Raw genomic sequence first — 15,942 nt, forward strand, 5'->3', positions numbered from 1 at the left:
GTCCAACAACAATCGTCTTAGGTTTCTTTGGTGGGTCTGCCTTTACGTTCATGTTGGTGTTTTTTCTATATTAGATAGTTTTGTCTCATAGCCCTGCTGAAAAATCCAGCTTAAACCAGCCTAGGCTGGTTGGCTGGTTTTAGCTGGTCGACCAGCCTGGTTTTAGAGGGGTTTTGGCCATTTCCAGGCTGGTTTCCAGCCATTTCCAGCCTGGTCTTGGCTGGTCAGGCTGGGTGATGACTAGCTAAGACCAGCTTGACCAGCCAAGCCAGGCTGGGAGCCCAGCCAAAACCAGCTATGTCCAGCTTAAACCAGACTGGTCATGCTGGCTGGATTTAGCTGGTCATTTTCCAGCTTGACCAGCTAAGACCAGGCTGGAAATGGCTGAAAACCAGCCTGGAAATGGCCAAAACCCCTCTAAAACCAGGCTGGTCGACCAGCTAAAACCAGCTCGTTTAAGCAGGATTTTTCAGCAGGGAGTTTTGGCTAACTCCACCTAGGCTATGAAAACATCTGACATTTGCCTTAAACAGCTCGCACTGTTCCACTCATAAGCTTTTCTACATATTGTGACGAGCGTGCCGAAGGATCATCAGCGTCGCCTTGGAAACAAAGGAGAAACAATCGCTTGCCCTCAACTCAGACTGATTGGCCCCAGCTGCAGCCCATCAGCCGGCTGGCATTTATACTCCAGCAACACAGTAGAACGGGGAGAAGGCTCTCCATGAGGACAAGCACTAACCCCTCAGCTGAGAACCCGTTGGAATCACAGAGGCACGCCACTAATCCACTGCCACACTGGGAAAAGAGCACCCAAGCCACGAACCGGAATTCACCACTGAGAAATCCACTTGTAAATAAACCATCCTCCGGGCATTTACAGTATATGAGCTCTCACTTGTGGTGTGATTCTTCTCCCTGTGAAAATATGTTCATGATTCTGCTGGCAGACTGGGTCATTCACCCAAAGTGTGATTTTGGGCAACAGGAGGATTGGTAAAGACGTGTTTGTGATTGATACTTGTTTTTGTTGTTTTCATCTTCACTTTAGGGGACAATAAAGTATACAACACTGCTACAACAACAATAATGATGATAAATTAGGGCATCACAGTGGCTCAGTGGATAGCACTGTCGCCTTACACCAAGAAGGTTGCTGGTTTGAATCCTGGCTGGATCAAGAGTGAAGTTTGCATGTTCTCCTTGTGTAGGTGTCTTCAGTGTACTCCGACACAGTCCAAAGACATGCTGTATAATTGGGTAAAACTAAATTGACCACAGTGTATGAGAAAGTGTGAGGGTGTTTCCTATCGCTGGTGGTAAAATCCTGATAAAGCAAGGACTAAGCCGTGAGCGAGTGAATGTTTTAAATTTATTGTGTGCAAAAAATCAAGGATTGTCAAAAATTTCTCATATTGGTTGTTTTAAAATAAAATCCTGAAGGCTTAGGCTGGCCCTCATCTGACATGAGAGAGCCTCTTACATATTTAAGATTATGGCATGTCAGATATTCTGTTCATCCACATCTTACAGTATGTTTTTACGGTGATTATTATTTTAAGAAATCCACTAAAAATGGGGAAATAACATGGGTAATAGGCTGTGATGTTATTTATTTATTTTTGATTAATCATTCAGTCCTACTAGAGATTTTAAAGGGAGAGTTCACCCAAAAATTAAAAGTCTGTTATTATTTATTTACCTTTTACTTGGTTCACACCTGTAACCATTGACTTCCATCATGAGTGAATAAATTTCCATTTTTTGGATGAACCATCCATTTAATTTGTGGCCCATTCAGATGAATATTTCCGTGTGAGTCCATGGCAGTTTTTGTTCTTTGTTTGAGTGGTATGCCAACATCAGCTTCTGAAACTTGTTGTGAAAGTTGTGTGTGGTATGCCATCAACTTCTGGTGTTTGTGAGATGCTGACATTTCATTTCAGGGAGGTACCAACCCCACCCATCCCAAACAAAAATTGGAACACATGCTTGAAATTAATCAGAAAACACAGATACAAAATTTATTTGCGTAATTTATTTATATAAAAAGGAAAACACTGTTTAATGCAACATAAGTTATTTGATTCGTCATTATAAAAATCATTTTCAGTTTTTTAAATATTTCCAGCCAAGTTTTCATGAACTTGTATTCTCATCTGACAATACAAAACCCTCTCAAGGTCTCGATTGTAAATAAGTCTAAATAAAGCCAAGACATTTAAAATGGTTGGTTCACGTTCATCCATTGACATCAGTATATATTCATTTAATAGAAAGGAGAGGTGGGATGTTTGACAATTCATTTTTTTTGAGTGTGTGTTCTTCCCTGTTACTCTGTGCCACAACCTAATTTCTTTCTATGGCTGCTCCTTTTAGTTGCCTTGGTTATTGACTGTGTCCTCCGCCTCATTCCCATATTACCTTGTTGATCCTTGGCTCTATATGAAATAACCCCCTTTACACTTAAATATACAAAACAGACAAAAAAAAAAGGGTGCGTCTCAATCCCTTAAATCCTTGTTCAGTAGTCAGTGCACTAATTAGGGGTGCGTTTCTGAAAACCATCGTTTGCCAACTAAGGTCACAAGTTCCGTTGTCACAAACATAGTTCATTTATTTGGCGTTTCCTAAATCCATCACTTCAATAGACATTCGCAAACTGCGTCACAAAATTGTACGCTTACAACTACACTTCTAGAGCTGAAGTTAGAAGCATAGTTCCTGGCTGTGTTCTATTCCCAGTTATCCCCCCTATGCCCTATTCGTTTAGTACATTCTAACATTTAAACTTAAAAAAGTGTTAAAGTCGTGACTCTCCGGTGTAATTAGCTTTTTTTTGTATTTTTACAGTTCAGTTTTAGCGATCGTCGTGTTTACAATTGCGTTTCCTTCATAGTGCACTTTAAAAACATTTATGCCATTTTGAATACAGCCATGGCTCATGACGAAAGCTATAGGTGACCTATTATTTAAAAGCAGAATTTACGTTACGTCTCCAAAGCTTGTAAAATCAAAAATATATAGCATAGGTTAATGGTTTTAATTTATAGTAGGATATTTATTAAGAAATGTAGGCTGTATATGTATATGACATGGGTGTGTTAGTTAGAAGATTTCTTCAGTGGTTTGAATGTGTCAAATTCTAAAAGTAGACTTTTCAAAAAATTTAAATAAGAAATAAATAAACAATATCCTACTTAATAAGTAACATGGTTCAAACGATGCATCTGTGACTGAGAAACTATGGAAACACTTCTCACTACATTGTTTTTTCCCCAAACGGTGCAAAGTACTATGATAGTTTAGCCGCAGGCCACTGTAACAGGTGGTTGTGGCATTATCAGGTAGAGATCTGCGCGGCACTGAACTTTTAGTCCCGCTCCTGCTCGGTTTTATTCTGCACCCGACCGCTCCTGCTGTATATTCAGCCATTGTTCACCCGCTGCTTGACCCGCCCCGTTTCCTACCCGAAGCAACCCGACAGTTCCCGCTAAATTTAGATCTCGTTTCAAAAATCTGACGTTAAAATTGGGTACTACCAAAAGAGTCAGTTTTGTTTGTCCCTTTGTGATGAGACATGAGTGCCACGTGACGCTCAGTGAGGTTTGTGACTCTTTTAAAGACTCTTTACAAACATATCCACTCAGTATATTTGCCAACTACCGATTGTTTCATATATCATATCAATATTTCAATATTTCAATACACATAGCAGGTACATATTGGACCAAGGAAGAATGTAAAATGTATAGCGATTAAATCCCAAATAGAGTCTAGACAGCGTATAACAAGCGACACACAGCACCACGGCGGATGTGCACTCTCTCTATCTCTCTCTTTGTTTCTCTGTCTCTCTCTCGCTATCGCTATCTGTCAGGAGCACTATAGTGTTAGACCATTCAAATTACACCAGCGTTACCAACCGATAGCGCATTTTATTTGGAAATTTATTACCCGCCGCAAGAAATCTGGTCAGGTCCTGCGGCTCCCGCAGTACAGCCACGGCAATGCAGACCTCTATATCAGGATGTGAATGAAGTGCTCAAGTTGGATCTGCCTGTCTTCATGTTGCTGATCTGGGGTGAACCAGAACTAAGGAATATCCAACTCTTCAAAGATGATTGAAATTCATAGATTTCTGACCACTTTATTGCAGAAAAATTGCAGCCTTTCCCAGAAAAGGTAAATCAAAGACAAGATGAATCCTGTCAACCCATCATGGAAAGTTTTAATGGACAACCCAAACACATTTGGTGGATTTTTGGTATGTAGTTTCATTTATTTCTTCTTTTTCAAAATTTAATATAAATCTTTTGTGTCTCCAGAATGTGTCTGTAAAGTTTCAGCTTTAATTACAAATCACATTGTTTATTACATTGTAGCTGTTTTTATTGCGTCTGCCTTTAATGCGAATGAGCTGGTTCTGCCCGCCCACCCTTCCCACGTGTGTGTGTCAGAGCTGTAGCCTTCATGTGGATAAACAACACAGTGACAGACAAGAATGAAGCAGATCTCCCTCACTACAGTAGAAACTTTTCCCTTTTTGATGTATTTGTTGTGGAGTTTATTCAATCCTTTCTGCAACAATGAGTCAATGTCATAATAAAGTTCAACAAGTTCAACTTTGCACTGCTTTTGCACGGCAAATGTGACAGGATATATGTTAATATCCACTGCTGTATGGATGTCCATCATGTTAATGTACAAAATGAACCCGATTTAACGTCCACAAACTGGGATAGAAGTGTCTCCTTTTTTAATTGTACTGACACTATGCGGATGTGGTGATGAATTATGTAACAATTTTACGGTTCTTATTGCAAACATGCTCTGTTTTAAAAACGTTTTAAACTTGTAAAACTCCTTCTTGATCACATTTGATGATTACAGCAAGCCGAACAGATCTTTTAATCCCCATTTACTTTGCACACGTCCTGTCTTGTTGATATGATTATACGCTTTACTACGGCGATGTTAATACGTGGCTGTCAATCAATTCGCTGGGTGGGGAAAATCGCTTCTATGACACGTTGCAGTAGGCCTCAAATTGGATTTGGATCCTATTTTAACTTAAAGGGAACATAGTTTACCTGTTTTTTATGATTTAATATTAATATTATGGTTCTTCTGAGTGTGCCAGTTTAGGTTCAGTTCAAAACACAATTCAGATTTTTTTATTATAATGTGTTGGGGGCGTGTCCACAGTTCGCTGATTTATGGGTGTGTTGCTTCACATGTAAATTAGTTTCGGCTTCCCGCCAACGTAACAAGGGGGCGGGGCCATGAGCTCACCCGCTCTGCGTTTGCTACAGAGTCTGACAGGTAGACGGAGAAGAAGAGAGAATCACCATTCAGTCGTACATGTACGACTCTGACACAGACCAAGCAGAGAGCACAAAATCATTTGTGTCTTTGTACAGTTTTACAGCCAACTGTGTGCTAGTTTCAAGTGCCGAGCTTGTACACAGAAACTTATAACCACGCACACTGAATTAACTTTGACTGAGGCACCGGATGCGCCGCTCGAAGCCGCGACACGGCACACCAGACACTCTCTGTAGCGTGGCAGAAACATGATGTGTCCCGAATCGTCGCGCCACGCATTTTTAAATTCTAAACATAGGTTTCTGCAGCGGTCCGCGCCGCCCAGCCGTCAACTTGAGTGTACCCTGATAGAAACCGATGTTTAGAATTCTAAAACGCATGCTAGTTAAGATCACAGGGAGCTTCTGGGATCGCGAGAAATGCAAACGGCTGAAGTATAAGGTAGACTCAATGAGAAGTACGCATGTTTGCAAACCTACCTAAAGATACCACCAATAATTCCGATTAGAGCGATAATGTGGAGAATATTGCCCTTGTGTTGAGCCCAATAATCCCTGGATATAAAAATAGAGCTTGGGTGTTCCTTTAGTGATATTGCTTCAACTCACGCTGAAAATGGCGGACGTGAATCAACAAACTCAGGATATGATGACGCACCTGTCAATCAATATTGGTGGGCAGGGGGACCGCTCTCCTACGTTAAGTAGCAGTCGATTTGAAAACAGCTCCAATTGGTCCATTGTTTTTTATGTTGTTAAATTGAAAAAAAAAGCACTGGGTGTGTTTATATCACCCCAATATGACAGTCTATACACCATACATGCACATATGTCTGTCCAAACAGCTTGAAAAGTAGATTTTTTACCATAGGTGCCCTTTAATTTTAAAAAAGAGACTTATAGTCTTTTTAGCACTCCAACATGACAGTGGACCCACAGTTCTGTCCAAACAGCTTAGAAAAGTTGATTATCATCATAGGTGCCCTTTAAAAAATTATTGAATTATAGAAGTGTGCCAATTTCAGTTCCTGTATTAAAACCAAATAATTACCACCATTAAGTCAGCACAGAATTTTTTATTCTATACATCATGCAATATTTAACAGTTTTTTCAATGAAACATTTTTTTAAACAAAAGATCTAGCAGACATCCCCCATAGTTATAACGGTGATTGCATGAGGTGTTAAAGCAAGCGTGTGAGTCATGTGGTTTGTGAGTGTCATTTCCTCTAGTTAGTTGGAAAAAAACATTGTCCTTTTCTTGGTTTCAAAGCTCCAAAATACCCTCACCTTATTAAAAGCAGCCCTTCATCATGTTAATGCAGTTTACTTGTGGAAATTACACAAAGATCGTAAAGCTTCTATTCTGTAAGTGTCTTTTATTACAAACCTTGAAACCTTTTATTTTACGTACTTGTGTCTAATTTTTGTTTTAATCTCCCACAGGTATACTAGCATGGTGTCAATCTGTAAAAACATTAACAGAATTTGCAAATTTGGGTCAAAACGTGTCTATCACCTGTAATCTTTCTGAAAAAGAGTTTTATTGGATGCTGCTGAAACCACCAAATCGTCCAGTTACGATATTGCGTTTATTTTCAACTTCACCAACCCCGTTTTACACTGATGTAAACTTGATATCTAAATATTCAGTCAAACAGAAGCACAGTCTGTTTATAACTAATGTCACTAGCGAAGAGTTGGGTGTTTATTACTGCATGACTACAGATGCACCTCCAACATTCAGCAACGGCACTAAACTTCAAATCAAAGGTAAGTGAGCATTCATTTATCAGATGTATATTACTTTCTTCATTATCTGATTTGTGTATATATATATATATATATATATATATATATATATATATATATATATATATATATATATATATATATATATTAGTTGAAGTCAGAATTATTAGCCCCCCTTTGAATTTTTTTTTTCTTTTTTAATATTTCCCAAATTATGTTTGACAGAGCAAGGAAATTTCACAGTATGTCTGATAATATTTTGTCTTCTGGAAAAGTCTTATTCGTTTTATTTTGGCTATAAAAGAAAATTGTTTTACATTTTTTATGAACCATTTTCAGGTCAAAATTATTAGCCCCTTTAAGCTACTTTTTTCCCCTATAGTCTACAGAACAAACCATTGTTATACAAAAACTTGCTTAATTACTCTACCCTGCCTAGTTAACCTAATTAACCTAGTTAGGCTTTTAAAGGTCACTTTCAGCTGTTTAGAAGTGTCTTGATAAATATCTAGTCAAATATTTTTTACTGTCATCATGGTAAATCAGTTATTATAAATTAGTTAATAATAATTCAGGAGGGCTAATATTTCTGTCTTCATATATATATTATTTTATTTTATTTTATTTTAACAGGACAAACTAAATTACCAGAGTACCAGAGTCACACGGTAGTGACGTATATCGAGAGGAATCATTCTGTGGTTACCTATACTGAGCAACTTCAGAGACCATGTTCTATTATAATCCTCCTATCTGCTTTGACGAATGCCGTCCTAGTCATTGTTGTCGGTGAGTTCTGCTCATCGAGGTGTTGTATTTAGGTCTTTGACTCTCTTCTAAATAATTTTTGACTCTCTATATTAAATCGTAAAAAATACCATAATATGTATGCAGACATTTAAAAAACATGTTAAGTGTGCATACTTGTTGAAAAACTATGCTGAAGTCAGTTGTTTTTCTTTGAAAATGTGCGTTCTGCATCTAAACATCTGTCTTTGTTTTGGTGTGTGTGATTCTTCCCACTATCAGTTAACTCAACACAATAGCTGTGTTTGAAATCACCTAGGCTACTACTGAAGTAGGTACTACATTTGAATTTCAATTTATTACAGGACCTACTATATAGTATGAACGTGAGTAGTATGCAGTGTTGGGCAAGCTACTTGAAAAAAGTAGCTTAGCTACATCTATGCAATTTTCTTTTTTTAAATCGAAGCAACTTCAATCCAAGTCAATCATATCTTAGTGATCAATAAAACTGTCCATGAAACATATGAGGCAGAATTGTTCAGTTTAATTTTTTGCTGCAAATATTATTGTAACAAACAGAAACAAATTATAGTAAATAACTGCAGAAACAAAAGGAATCCAAAAAACCAGGTGTTACACATTTAATATATATATATATATATATATATATATATATATATATATATATATATATATATATATATATATATATATATACATATATATATATATATATATATATATACATATATATATATATACATATATATATATATATATATATATATATATATATATATATATATATATATATATATATACATATATATATATATATATATACACATATATATATATATATATATATATATATATATATATATATATATATATATAGATATATTTACAACTCTTTATTAATGAATTACACTACATAATGTAGTACCATTAGAAACTATCATGAACTAATAGTATTTAGCATAGTATACTATACTAGAGTATTTACCATAGTATACTTTACTAAAGTATTCAGCATTAGAATTAACGTTATTGCATCTTAAATTGTACTTCTCGAGGTATGGTCACGAGAAATCCTGCTTCAGAAATAACTCCTCTCCCTCAGTCATCTTTTCATCAAGCTAATTTCTCTTGTTAGCGACGTCACCAACTAGGGGTGTGTTTCCGAAAACCATTGTTAGCCAACTTAGGTCACAAGTTCTGTCGTTACAAACATAATTCATTGATTTGCTGTTTCCCAAATACGTCGTTCTAACAAACATTCGCAAACTGTGTTCACTCTTAGGTGTAATTTGCTTTCAAATGATTTTTACAGTTCAGTTTTAGCGATCTTCATACTGAGAATTGCGTTCCTTTCGCAGTGCACTTTGAAAACATTGATGTCATTTTGAACACAGCCTTGGCTCATGACAAAAGCTATAGGTGACCTATTTATTTAACGGAATTTACGTTAAGTTTCCAAAGCTTGTGAAAACAAAAATATATAGCATACGTTAATGCTTTGAATTTATAGTAGGTTATTTATTAAGTATCTGTACTGTATATGACATGGGCCTGTTGGTTAGAATATTTCTGCAGTGGTTTGCATGTCAAATTGTAAAAGCAGACTGTTCTAAAAACAAATATATATATATATTTATATATATATATATATATATATATATATATATATATATATATATATATATATATATATATATATATATATATATCCTACTTTAATAATAATAATTAATAATAATTGTCATCATCATCATTAATATTATTACAAATATTATTAAAGTATGATTTTTTCATTTCTTAATAAATAGCCTCATTATTTATTTATTTATTTATTTATTTATATGATTTATATATGATATTAGAATACATGTTTGACACTTTTGTAAGTGATTTCATGTTAATTTAGAATAGACTATGGAATATTCCCAATAATATTTGTAAAGGAAACACAGTCTCTATATGTGCCATTTACATATATTTCAATTAATATGGAATTAATATGGAATGCGAGTGCATGTTTTTACCAAAACTAATATTGGATACATTTTTTTTATGCGTGTACGTGTAAAACAAAATCATTTGCACAAAGAAATGATTCCTTTAGGGTTCTTCTCTAAAGTTGTTACCACCCCAATTAGAGCATCAATATGGGCGTTTCACGTTATAACTAACATGGTTCAAACGATGGATCTGCGACAGAGAAACATCAGGTTTTGAGAAACAGCCATAACTACATCGTTCTTTTCCCAAACGATGCCTCGTACTATAATAGTTCAGCCGCGAGTTACGTCGTTGTTTGGGAAACGCACCCCAGAGCGAGAGGTGGCAATAATATACCAAAAAGTTTGTTGTCGACCACATATGAATTTACTCTTATCAGCTAGACACCATCCTCACAGCTCCATGAATGTCAGTGCCACCGTTTATTAAATATAGCTTGTGTGGACGCTACTGCGCTACTTGACTAAAATAATAGCTTCGCTACAGAAAAGCTATTTGATTCAGAAAGTAGCCACGCTGCCGCCAAGCTACTAAGAAATGCAGTTACACTAGTAGCATCACTACTTGTAGCGACACTATTGCCCAACACTGGTAGTATGAATAGAACTCAAACTACTACATACGCCATGGGCATCCGCTGCGTAAAACATATGCTGGATAAGTTGGCGGTTCATTCCACTGTGGCGGCCCCTTATTAATAAAGGGACTAAGCCGATAAGAAAATGAATGAATGAATCCTTTGAATTCTGACATACTACTTGACTCGCATACTGTTTTTAGCGTATTATATAGTAAATAAGTATGCGATTACTGATGCAGCAAATGTATTTAATTTCACTTTTGAAGGTTGCCTCAATCTCAGTGTATGCAGGCAAAAGTGTGACCTCTGAAGGACGGTTGCAGCCTCTGAAATGAGACGCAGATTCAGGGTTATAAAAAACCATGAGATGTTTTTATTTTGTGAACAATTTTAATAGTGAAAACGTAAACATTTCAGCTTGCAATGGAGAGCTTGATTGCCAGGCATGCTCACAATCTGGCAACCTGCATATGTGTTGAGTCTACGTCGTTCAGTTTGGGGTTTTTTTTTGTTTTTTGACAACCCTCTCCAAAAATTTTAATTTTGACTGAAATAATCCTACACACTGCACCTTTAATAGAACTTAAAATGTATCTATCTGTAAAATATGACATCGATTCTTTATCCTCTTAGGTTGTGTCTGTTGCTACTCTGGAGAAAATGTCAAATGTCAAACGGCAGATTTGGAGTTTACGCCTCTAGAACAACTTCAGGAGTCAAAGACAGTGGTATTGTAGCCTATATGTGTTTACATTTATTTAATACATGAGTACTTTTTACATTGTATGTATTGTTCCATTTTTATTGTTTGGATGTTAAAATACAACATGGATTTGCAAATGCTAACACTGGTTTTGCTTTTTCAGTATACCGAAGTGGTCTTTTCCTTGGTGTGTGAAGAGTTTGAACAAAAGATAACCCAAATATCAAACACGAGAGCCTTTTCCTGACCAACCACCACTGTATTAAATATGAAATAATTAATTATGCCTACTTGCTTAATAAATAATATAATTAAGACACATCAGAAATTAGCTTTTCTCAGTTGTTTTTAATGGAAAATGTCTTCTTTGCAGATTGTAGACGTTGTGGTTGGCCCCAACAAGTTAAGTCAAGTTTTCCACATTTGGTCACCAGTGAAGTGCAAAGCTTGGTGGTTTAACCTTTGTAGTTACTTGTGTTGTTTAGAGGTATAGATAGTAGAATACTCTGCTTGTCTTTTTCCAGTTGTTGTAAGGGAAACATTGTGATGGTGATATGTCTGAGGCAAATCTGAAATCTGTTTAAAAATAACACGTCTAGACAAAGATAAGGCCATGCAAGTTCTTATTTGTCAAGTGCAGTGCTTAGTTTAACACTTTATTTGAGCTAAAAGCACACCACAAACAGTTCCGGAAAAAAGTTTACATGCAGTGATTTAACGTCAGAGATTAATTGTCTGTACACAAACAAGGAACTCTGAAATTCAACACAATTCTGAAAGTAAGTATATATAATGCATGGCATTTAAACAGAAACAAAACTGCTGTCCTTTACACTGCAAAGCCACATCACTAACAGGAAGTCATCACACCCACCACATTTTGGCCATTTGAACCAAGACAAAAGCTCTAAATGATGTTCAAGTTCACCTGTAAATATGTTTATACGTTATGTATTTTATCTCTTTTTATACTTTATTTGAGAACTTCTTACTGTAATGTAATTCTGTCGCTGACCTGCTTTTTCACCAGTAGTGGAAAGAGTACTGAAAAATCATACTCAAGTAAAAGTACCATCACTTGCCTAAAAATGTAGTGCAAGTAGAGTTAAAGTATCTTCTGTAAATATTACTCAAAGTATGAGTAAAAAGTAGCCCTTTCAAAAGTACTCAAGAGAAGCTGATGCATTTCCATGTAATTTGTGGATGTGTGTAAATTTGTGGATGTGTATTTATTGATTACCCACCTGGCACACAACATCATAGGATGTTAATATTAGGTCAGATTTAGTTTGTGATGTCAGGTAACCAAAACTCAATGTCTAGCCAACGTCTAAGGACAATGTTATTATGATGTCCAAAACCGAAGTGAAATGATGTTGATATTTATTTGATTTTAGGTTGTGTTGATAGTGACCAAAATCCAATGTCAAGCCAACATCTTAATCCAACGTCAAATACTGACATTTATTCATCAGGTATGGCAACTAAAATCCAACATCTGATAGACGCCATAATGGTAACATCCACACGTTAAGCTGTAACATCATTAGACATTGATATTTGGCTGATTTTAGGTTAGGCATTGGACATTGACGTTGGTCTGATGTTGAGTTCTGACGTCAACCCGGATTTCATTTCCAAACAAAATGCAACGCCCCCATGATGTTAGGGTACAACGTCAATCTGGCGTCATATTGACATCTTGTGCCTGCTGGGTGTTAAAGGCCATTTCGGTCATCAAACAATAAACATTCCTCATTTTCTCATTAGTGACATGCATCTAAACAGTCTGGGTCAATGTGTGTAAAGATTTTGGACATCTTCTTGGACACTTTTAATGGTTCCAAACAGTGTGCTGCAATTATAAATCACAGTTGTCTTGAGGGAGTTTGTTATGATGCGATTTATTTTCTATGTGTGATTTGATTGGACAAGCAGGACTGATTTTATGGTCACACTTATTTTGATGGTCCGTTTGTTGAATTTAAGTTACATTGCATCTGCATACCAACTAATTCTCATTAGATTATAAGTAGACAGTTGGGTTGGGGTTTGGGTTAGGGTTAAGGTTAGTGTAAGTTGGCATGTACTTGCCACAAGTTCTTATAGTCAATTAAATGTCTGTTTAGCAGTAGTATAAACAGATATTAAGCAGACAGTCTACTAATACTCAAATGAACCATCAAAATAATGTGTTACCAATTTTTCTCATCGCCATAGACAAGAAAAAACAAAGTAGTGACTGCAGGTTGAAGGAAAGTACTGGAGTAAAAGTGCCGATACAGCACAAAAAATGTACTCAAGGGAAAGTAAAAGTACAAATTTTTAAAACTATTTGGTAAATTACAATTTCTTAGAAAAACTACTCGTTTACTGTAATTTGAGCATTTGTAATTTGTTACTTTACACCACTGTTTGTCACTGAATGGGAAACGCCCAGTAGGAGTTGTTGTCCATCTTCCGGTTGAGATATTTTAGATGAAATCCAAGAACTCTCTCATTCTCCACAGATAGAAATGGTCATTTAAAGTCCAGAAAAAGAAACAAAAACATGGTCTAAACCAGGCATGGGCAAACTCGATCCTCGAGGGCCGGTGTCCCTGCAGAGTTTTGCTCCAACACTAATCAAACACACCTGAACACCCTAATTAGTGTCTTCAAGATCACTAGAAAGCTACAAGCAGGTGTGTTTGATTAGGGTTGGCGCAAAACTATGCAGGGACACCGGCCCTCCAGGATCGAGTTTGCCCATTCCTGGTCTAAACAATCCATGTGATTTCAATGGTTCAGTTGTAATCATAAGAAGAAGAAGAACACGTTTGTCATCTCTTTTACGACAGCTCAGGGTGCGCATTTCATCAAACATGTTCTACTTTGTGTAGAACATAGGGAACGTTGTGTTGTCATTTTGGAATGAATAAATTTCATTTTGTGTTAGCACTGTCACTTCACAGCAAGAAGATCATTGGTTCGAGTCCTGACTGGGTCAGTTGGGGTTTCTTTGTGGAGTTTGCATGTTCTCCCCATGTTGGCGTGGGATTCCTCCAGGTGCTTCAGTTTCCCCACAGTCCAAGACATGCGCTATAGGTAAATTGAATAAACTAAATTGACTGTAGTGTTTATGTGTGAACGTGAGAGCGTATGGGTGTTTCCCAGTGCTGGGTTGCATCTGGAAGGGCATCCGCTGCGTAAAACATATGCTGGATAAGTTGGCGGTTCATACTGCTGTGGCAACCCCTGTTATATAAGGGACTATCCGAAGGAGAATGAATGAATGAATAAAATTTTATTTTGAACCCTTTAAATTCATATATATATATATGCATAAGTGGGGGGTTGAATACATGAAGGTGAGCTGGGTTGGATGTTTTTAGGAATTTTGGACTACTTATTCAGATCATTGGTTTGGCCCCATTAGTTAAAATTGCACTCTTGCCAGAATGCTTTAAAAACTCATTCCACTTTTATACCATTCATGGTGCCACAAAAGCTAAGAAAATACTAATAGAATTACTATCCTATTGGTTTGAAGGAAATTTTTCTTTAACATCAAAGTTTCTATATTTGAGTTTTCAGTGTTGTACATTTTCAACATTTTGAGGTTGTAAACTTTCAAACTTAAAATTTTAAAGGTGAAGTACACATAGGTCACACTTTAAAAACTCAAAGTGCTTGCTTTGCCCACAGTAGCCACAGATGCCCATCTAGTAATCTAGAACACCACCAGATGCTTTTTGAGCTAGAGCAGGGTTCAGATGCGAGACTTTCTAGGCATAAAGAAGGAGGCCAGATGGAGGTGATGCATCCTGCTACAGTACCTGCATAGTCTGTCCTAATGGTGGATTTGGTGGCCTATGTGTTTTGGTTAATTAGAATATGCACACTTACAATAAAGCAAATGTCATTAGGATGTTAAACATGCTATGGTAGTTAGGAGAATTGTGATTGGTAAACTAAAATATGGGTGTGATAGCTGGACATTTAAAAAAAAAGATTGAGGGAGGATTGTTGATTTTGAGTTGTGATTTTGGAGTAAGCTCTAAAGGGGGTTTCTAACAGAGAGGCCTTGGAAAACATCAAACCAGATGTAATACTTAAGGGAATAATGACCAAACTGTAGCTCGCATAATTCAGCCATTTGATGCCAAGAGCTTTTGAAATACATTGTGAAACAAAAACCGTGTATCTTACATGAATGTGGCATGTTGTCCTATTATAATAAAAAAAGTTATTACTGTTGTCTCCATAGACATCAGCATGCATTTTACAAATCATCAATGTTATATTTCTCTAATAGTCTATGTGTATTTGAATGTCTGAAACCTAAAGTAAATGTTATTTATTAGAAACCCTAATAAATTGTGATTTATGACAAGCACAGCACACTCTTTCTATGCCTCAGACCAAGTGTTAAGAATTGATTTTTGCAATGATGACTTTCTGAACGATCTATTCACAACGATGTGATTGTGTCGTGAAAAGGTTAACTAGCGCGGATCTTTGCACCTGAACCCTGCTGACAGGTGTAGAACTTTGAAAGACTCCAAGAATGGTATTCTTGTTTAAGGCCTTTGGTGTACCAGGACACTGTCCCGTAAAAAGGGCAATGTCTTTTGACACCAAATGAATAGACACCAAAGCAACTTACATTGCATTCAAGGTATCTGCTTGTCAAGTCTTATGTCACTCGATGCAGCTTCCAGGTCCAAGCGCTCTATCAGACTATATGGAGAGGCTCTACAAATGATACTAATAAGCACTGTAATACTCGAAAATCATTATTGCTATATACAGTAGTAAACATTTAA

At 36.5% G+C, this 15,942-nt stretch overlaps 1 protein-coding gene across 1 annotated transcript; it reads left to right on the plus strand.

Annotated features, from left to right (window-relative positions):
- Positions 1 to 6,611: 6,611 nt before the first annotated feature.
- LOC130215503 (uncharacterized) lies at positions 6,612 to 11,381 on the plus strand. Its single transcript, XM_056447320.1, has 5 exons — positions 6,612 to 6,695; positions 6,774 to 7,100; positions 7,713 to 7,868; positions 11,065 to 11,159; positions 11,298 to 11,381. The coding sequence occupies exons 1-5, from the start codon at positions 6,641 to 6,643 to the stop codon at positions 11,379 to 11,381; spliced, it is 717 nt and encodes a 238-aa protein (XP_056303295.1). The 5' UTR covers positions 6,612 to 6,640.
- Positions 11,382 to 15,942: the final 4,561 nt, after the last annotated feature.

The sequence above is a fragment of the Danio aesculapii genome, chromosome 22, assembly GCF_903798145.1.
Source record: "Danio aesculapii chromosome 22, fDanAes4.1, whole genome shotgun sequence".
NCBI lineage: Eukaryota > Metazoa > Chordata > Actinopteri > Cypriniformes > Danionidae > Danio > Danio aesculapii.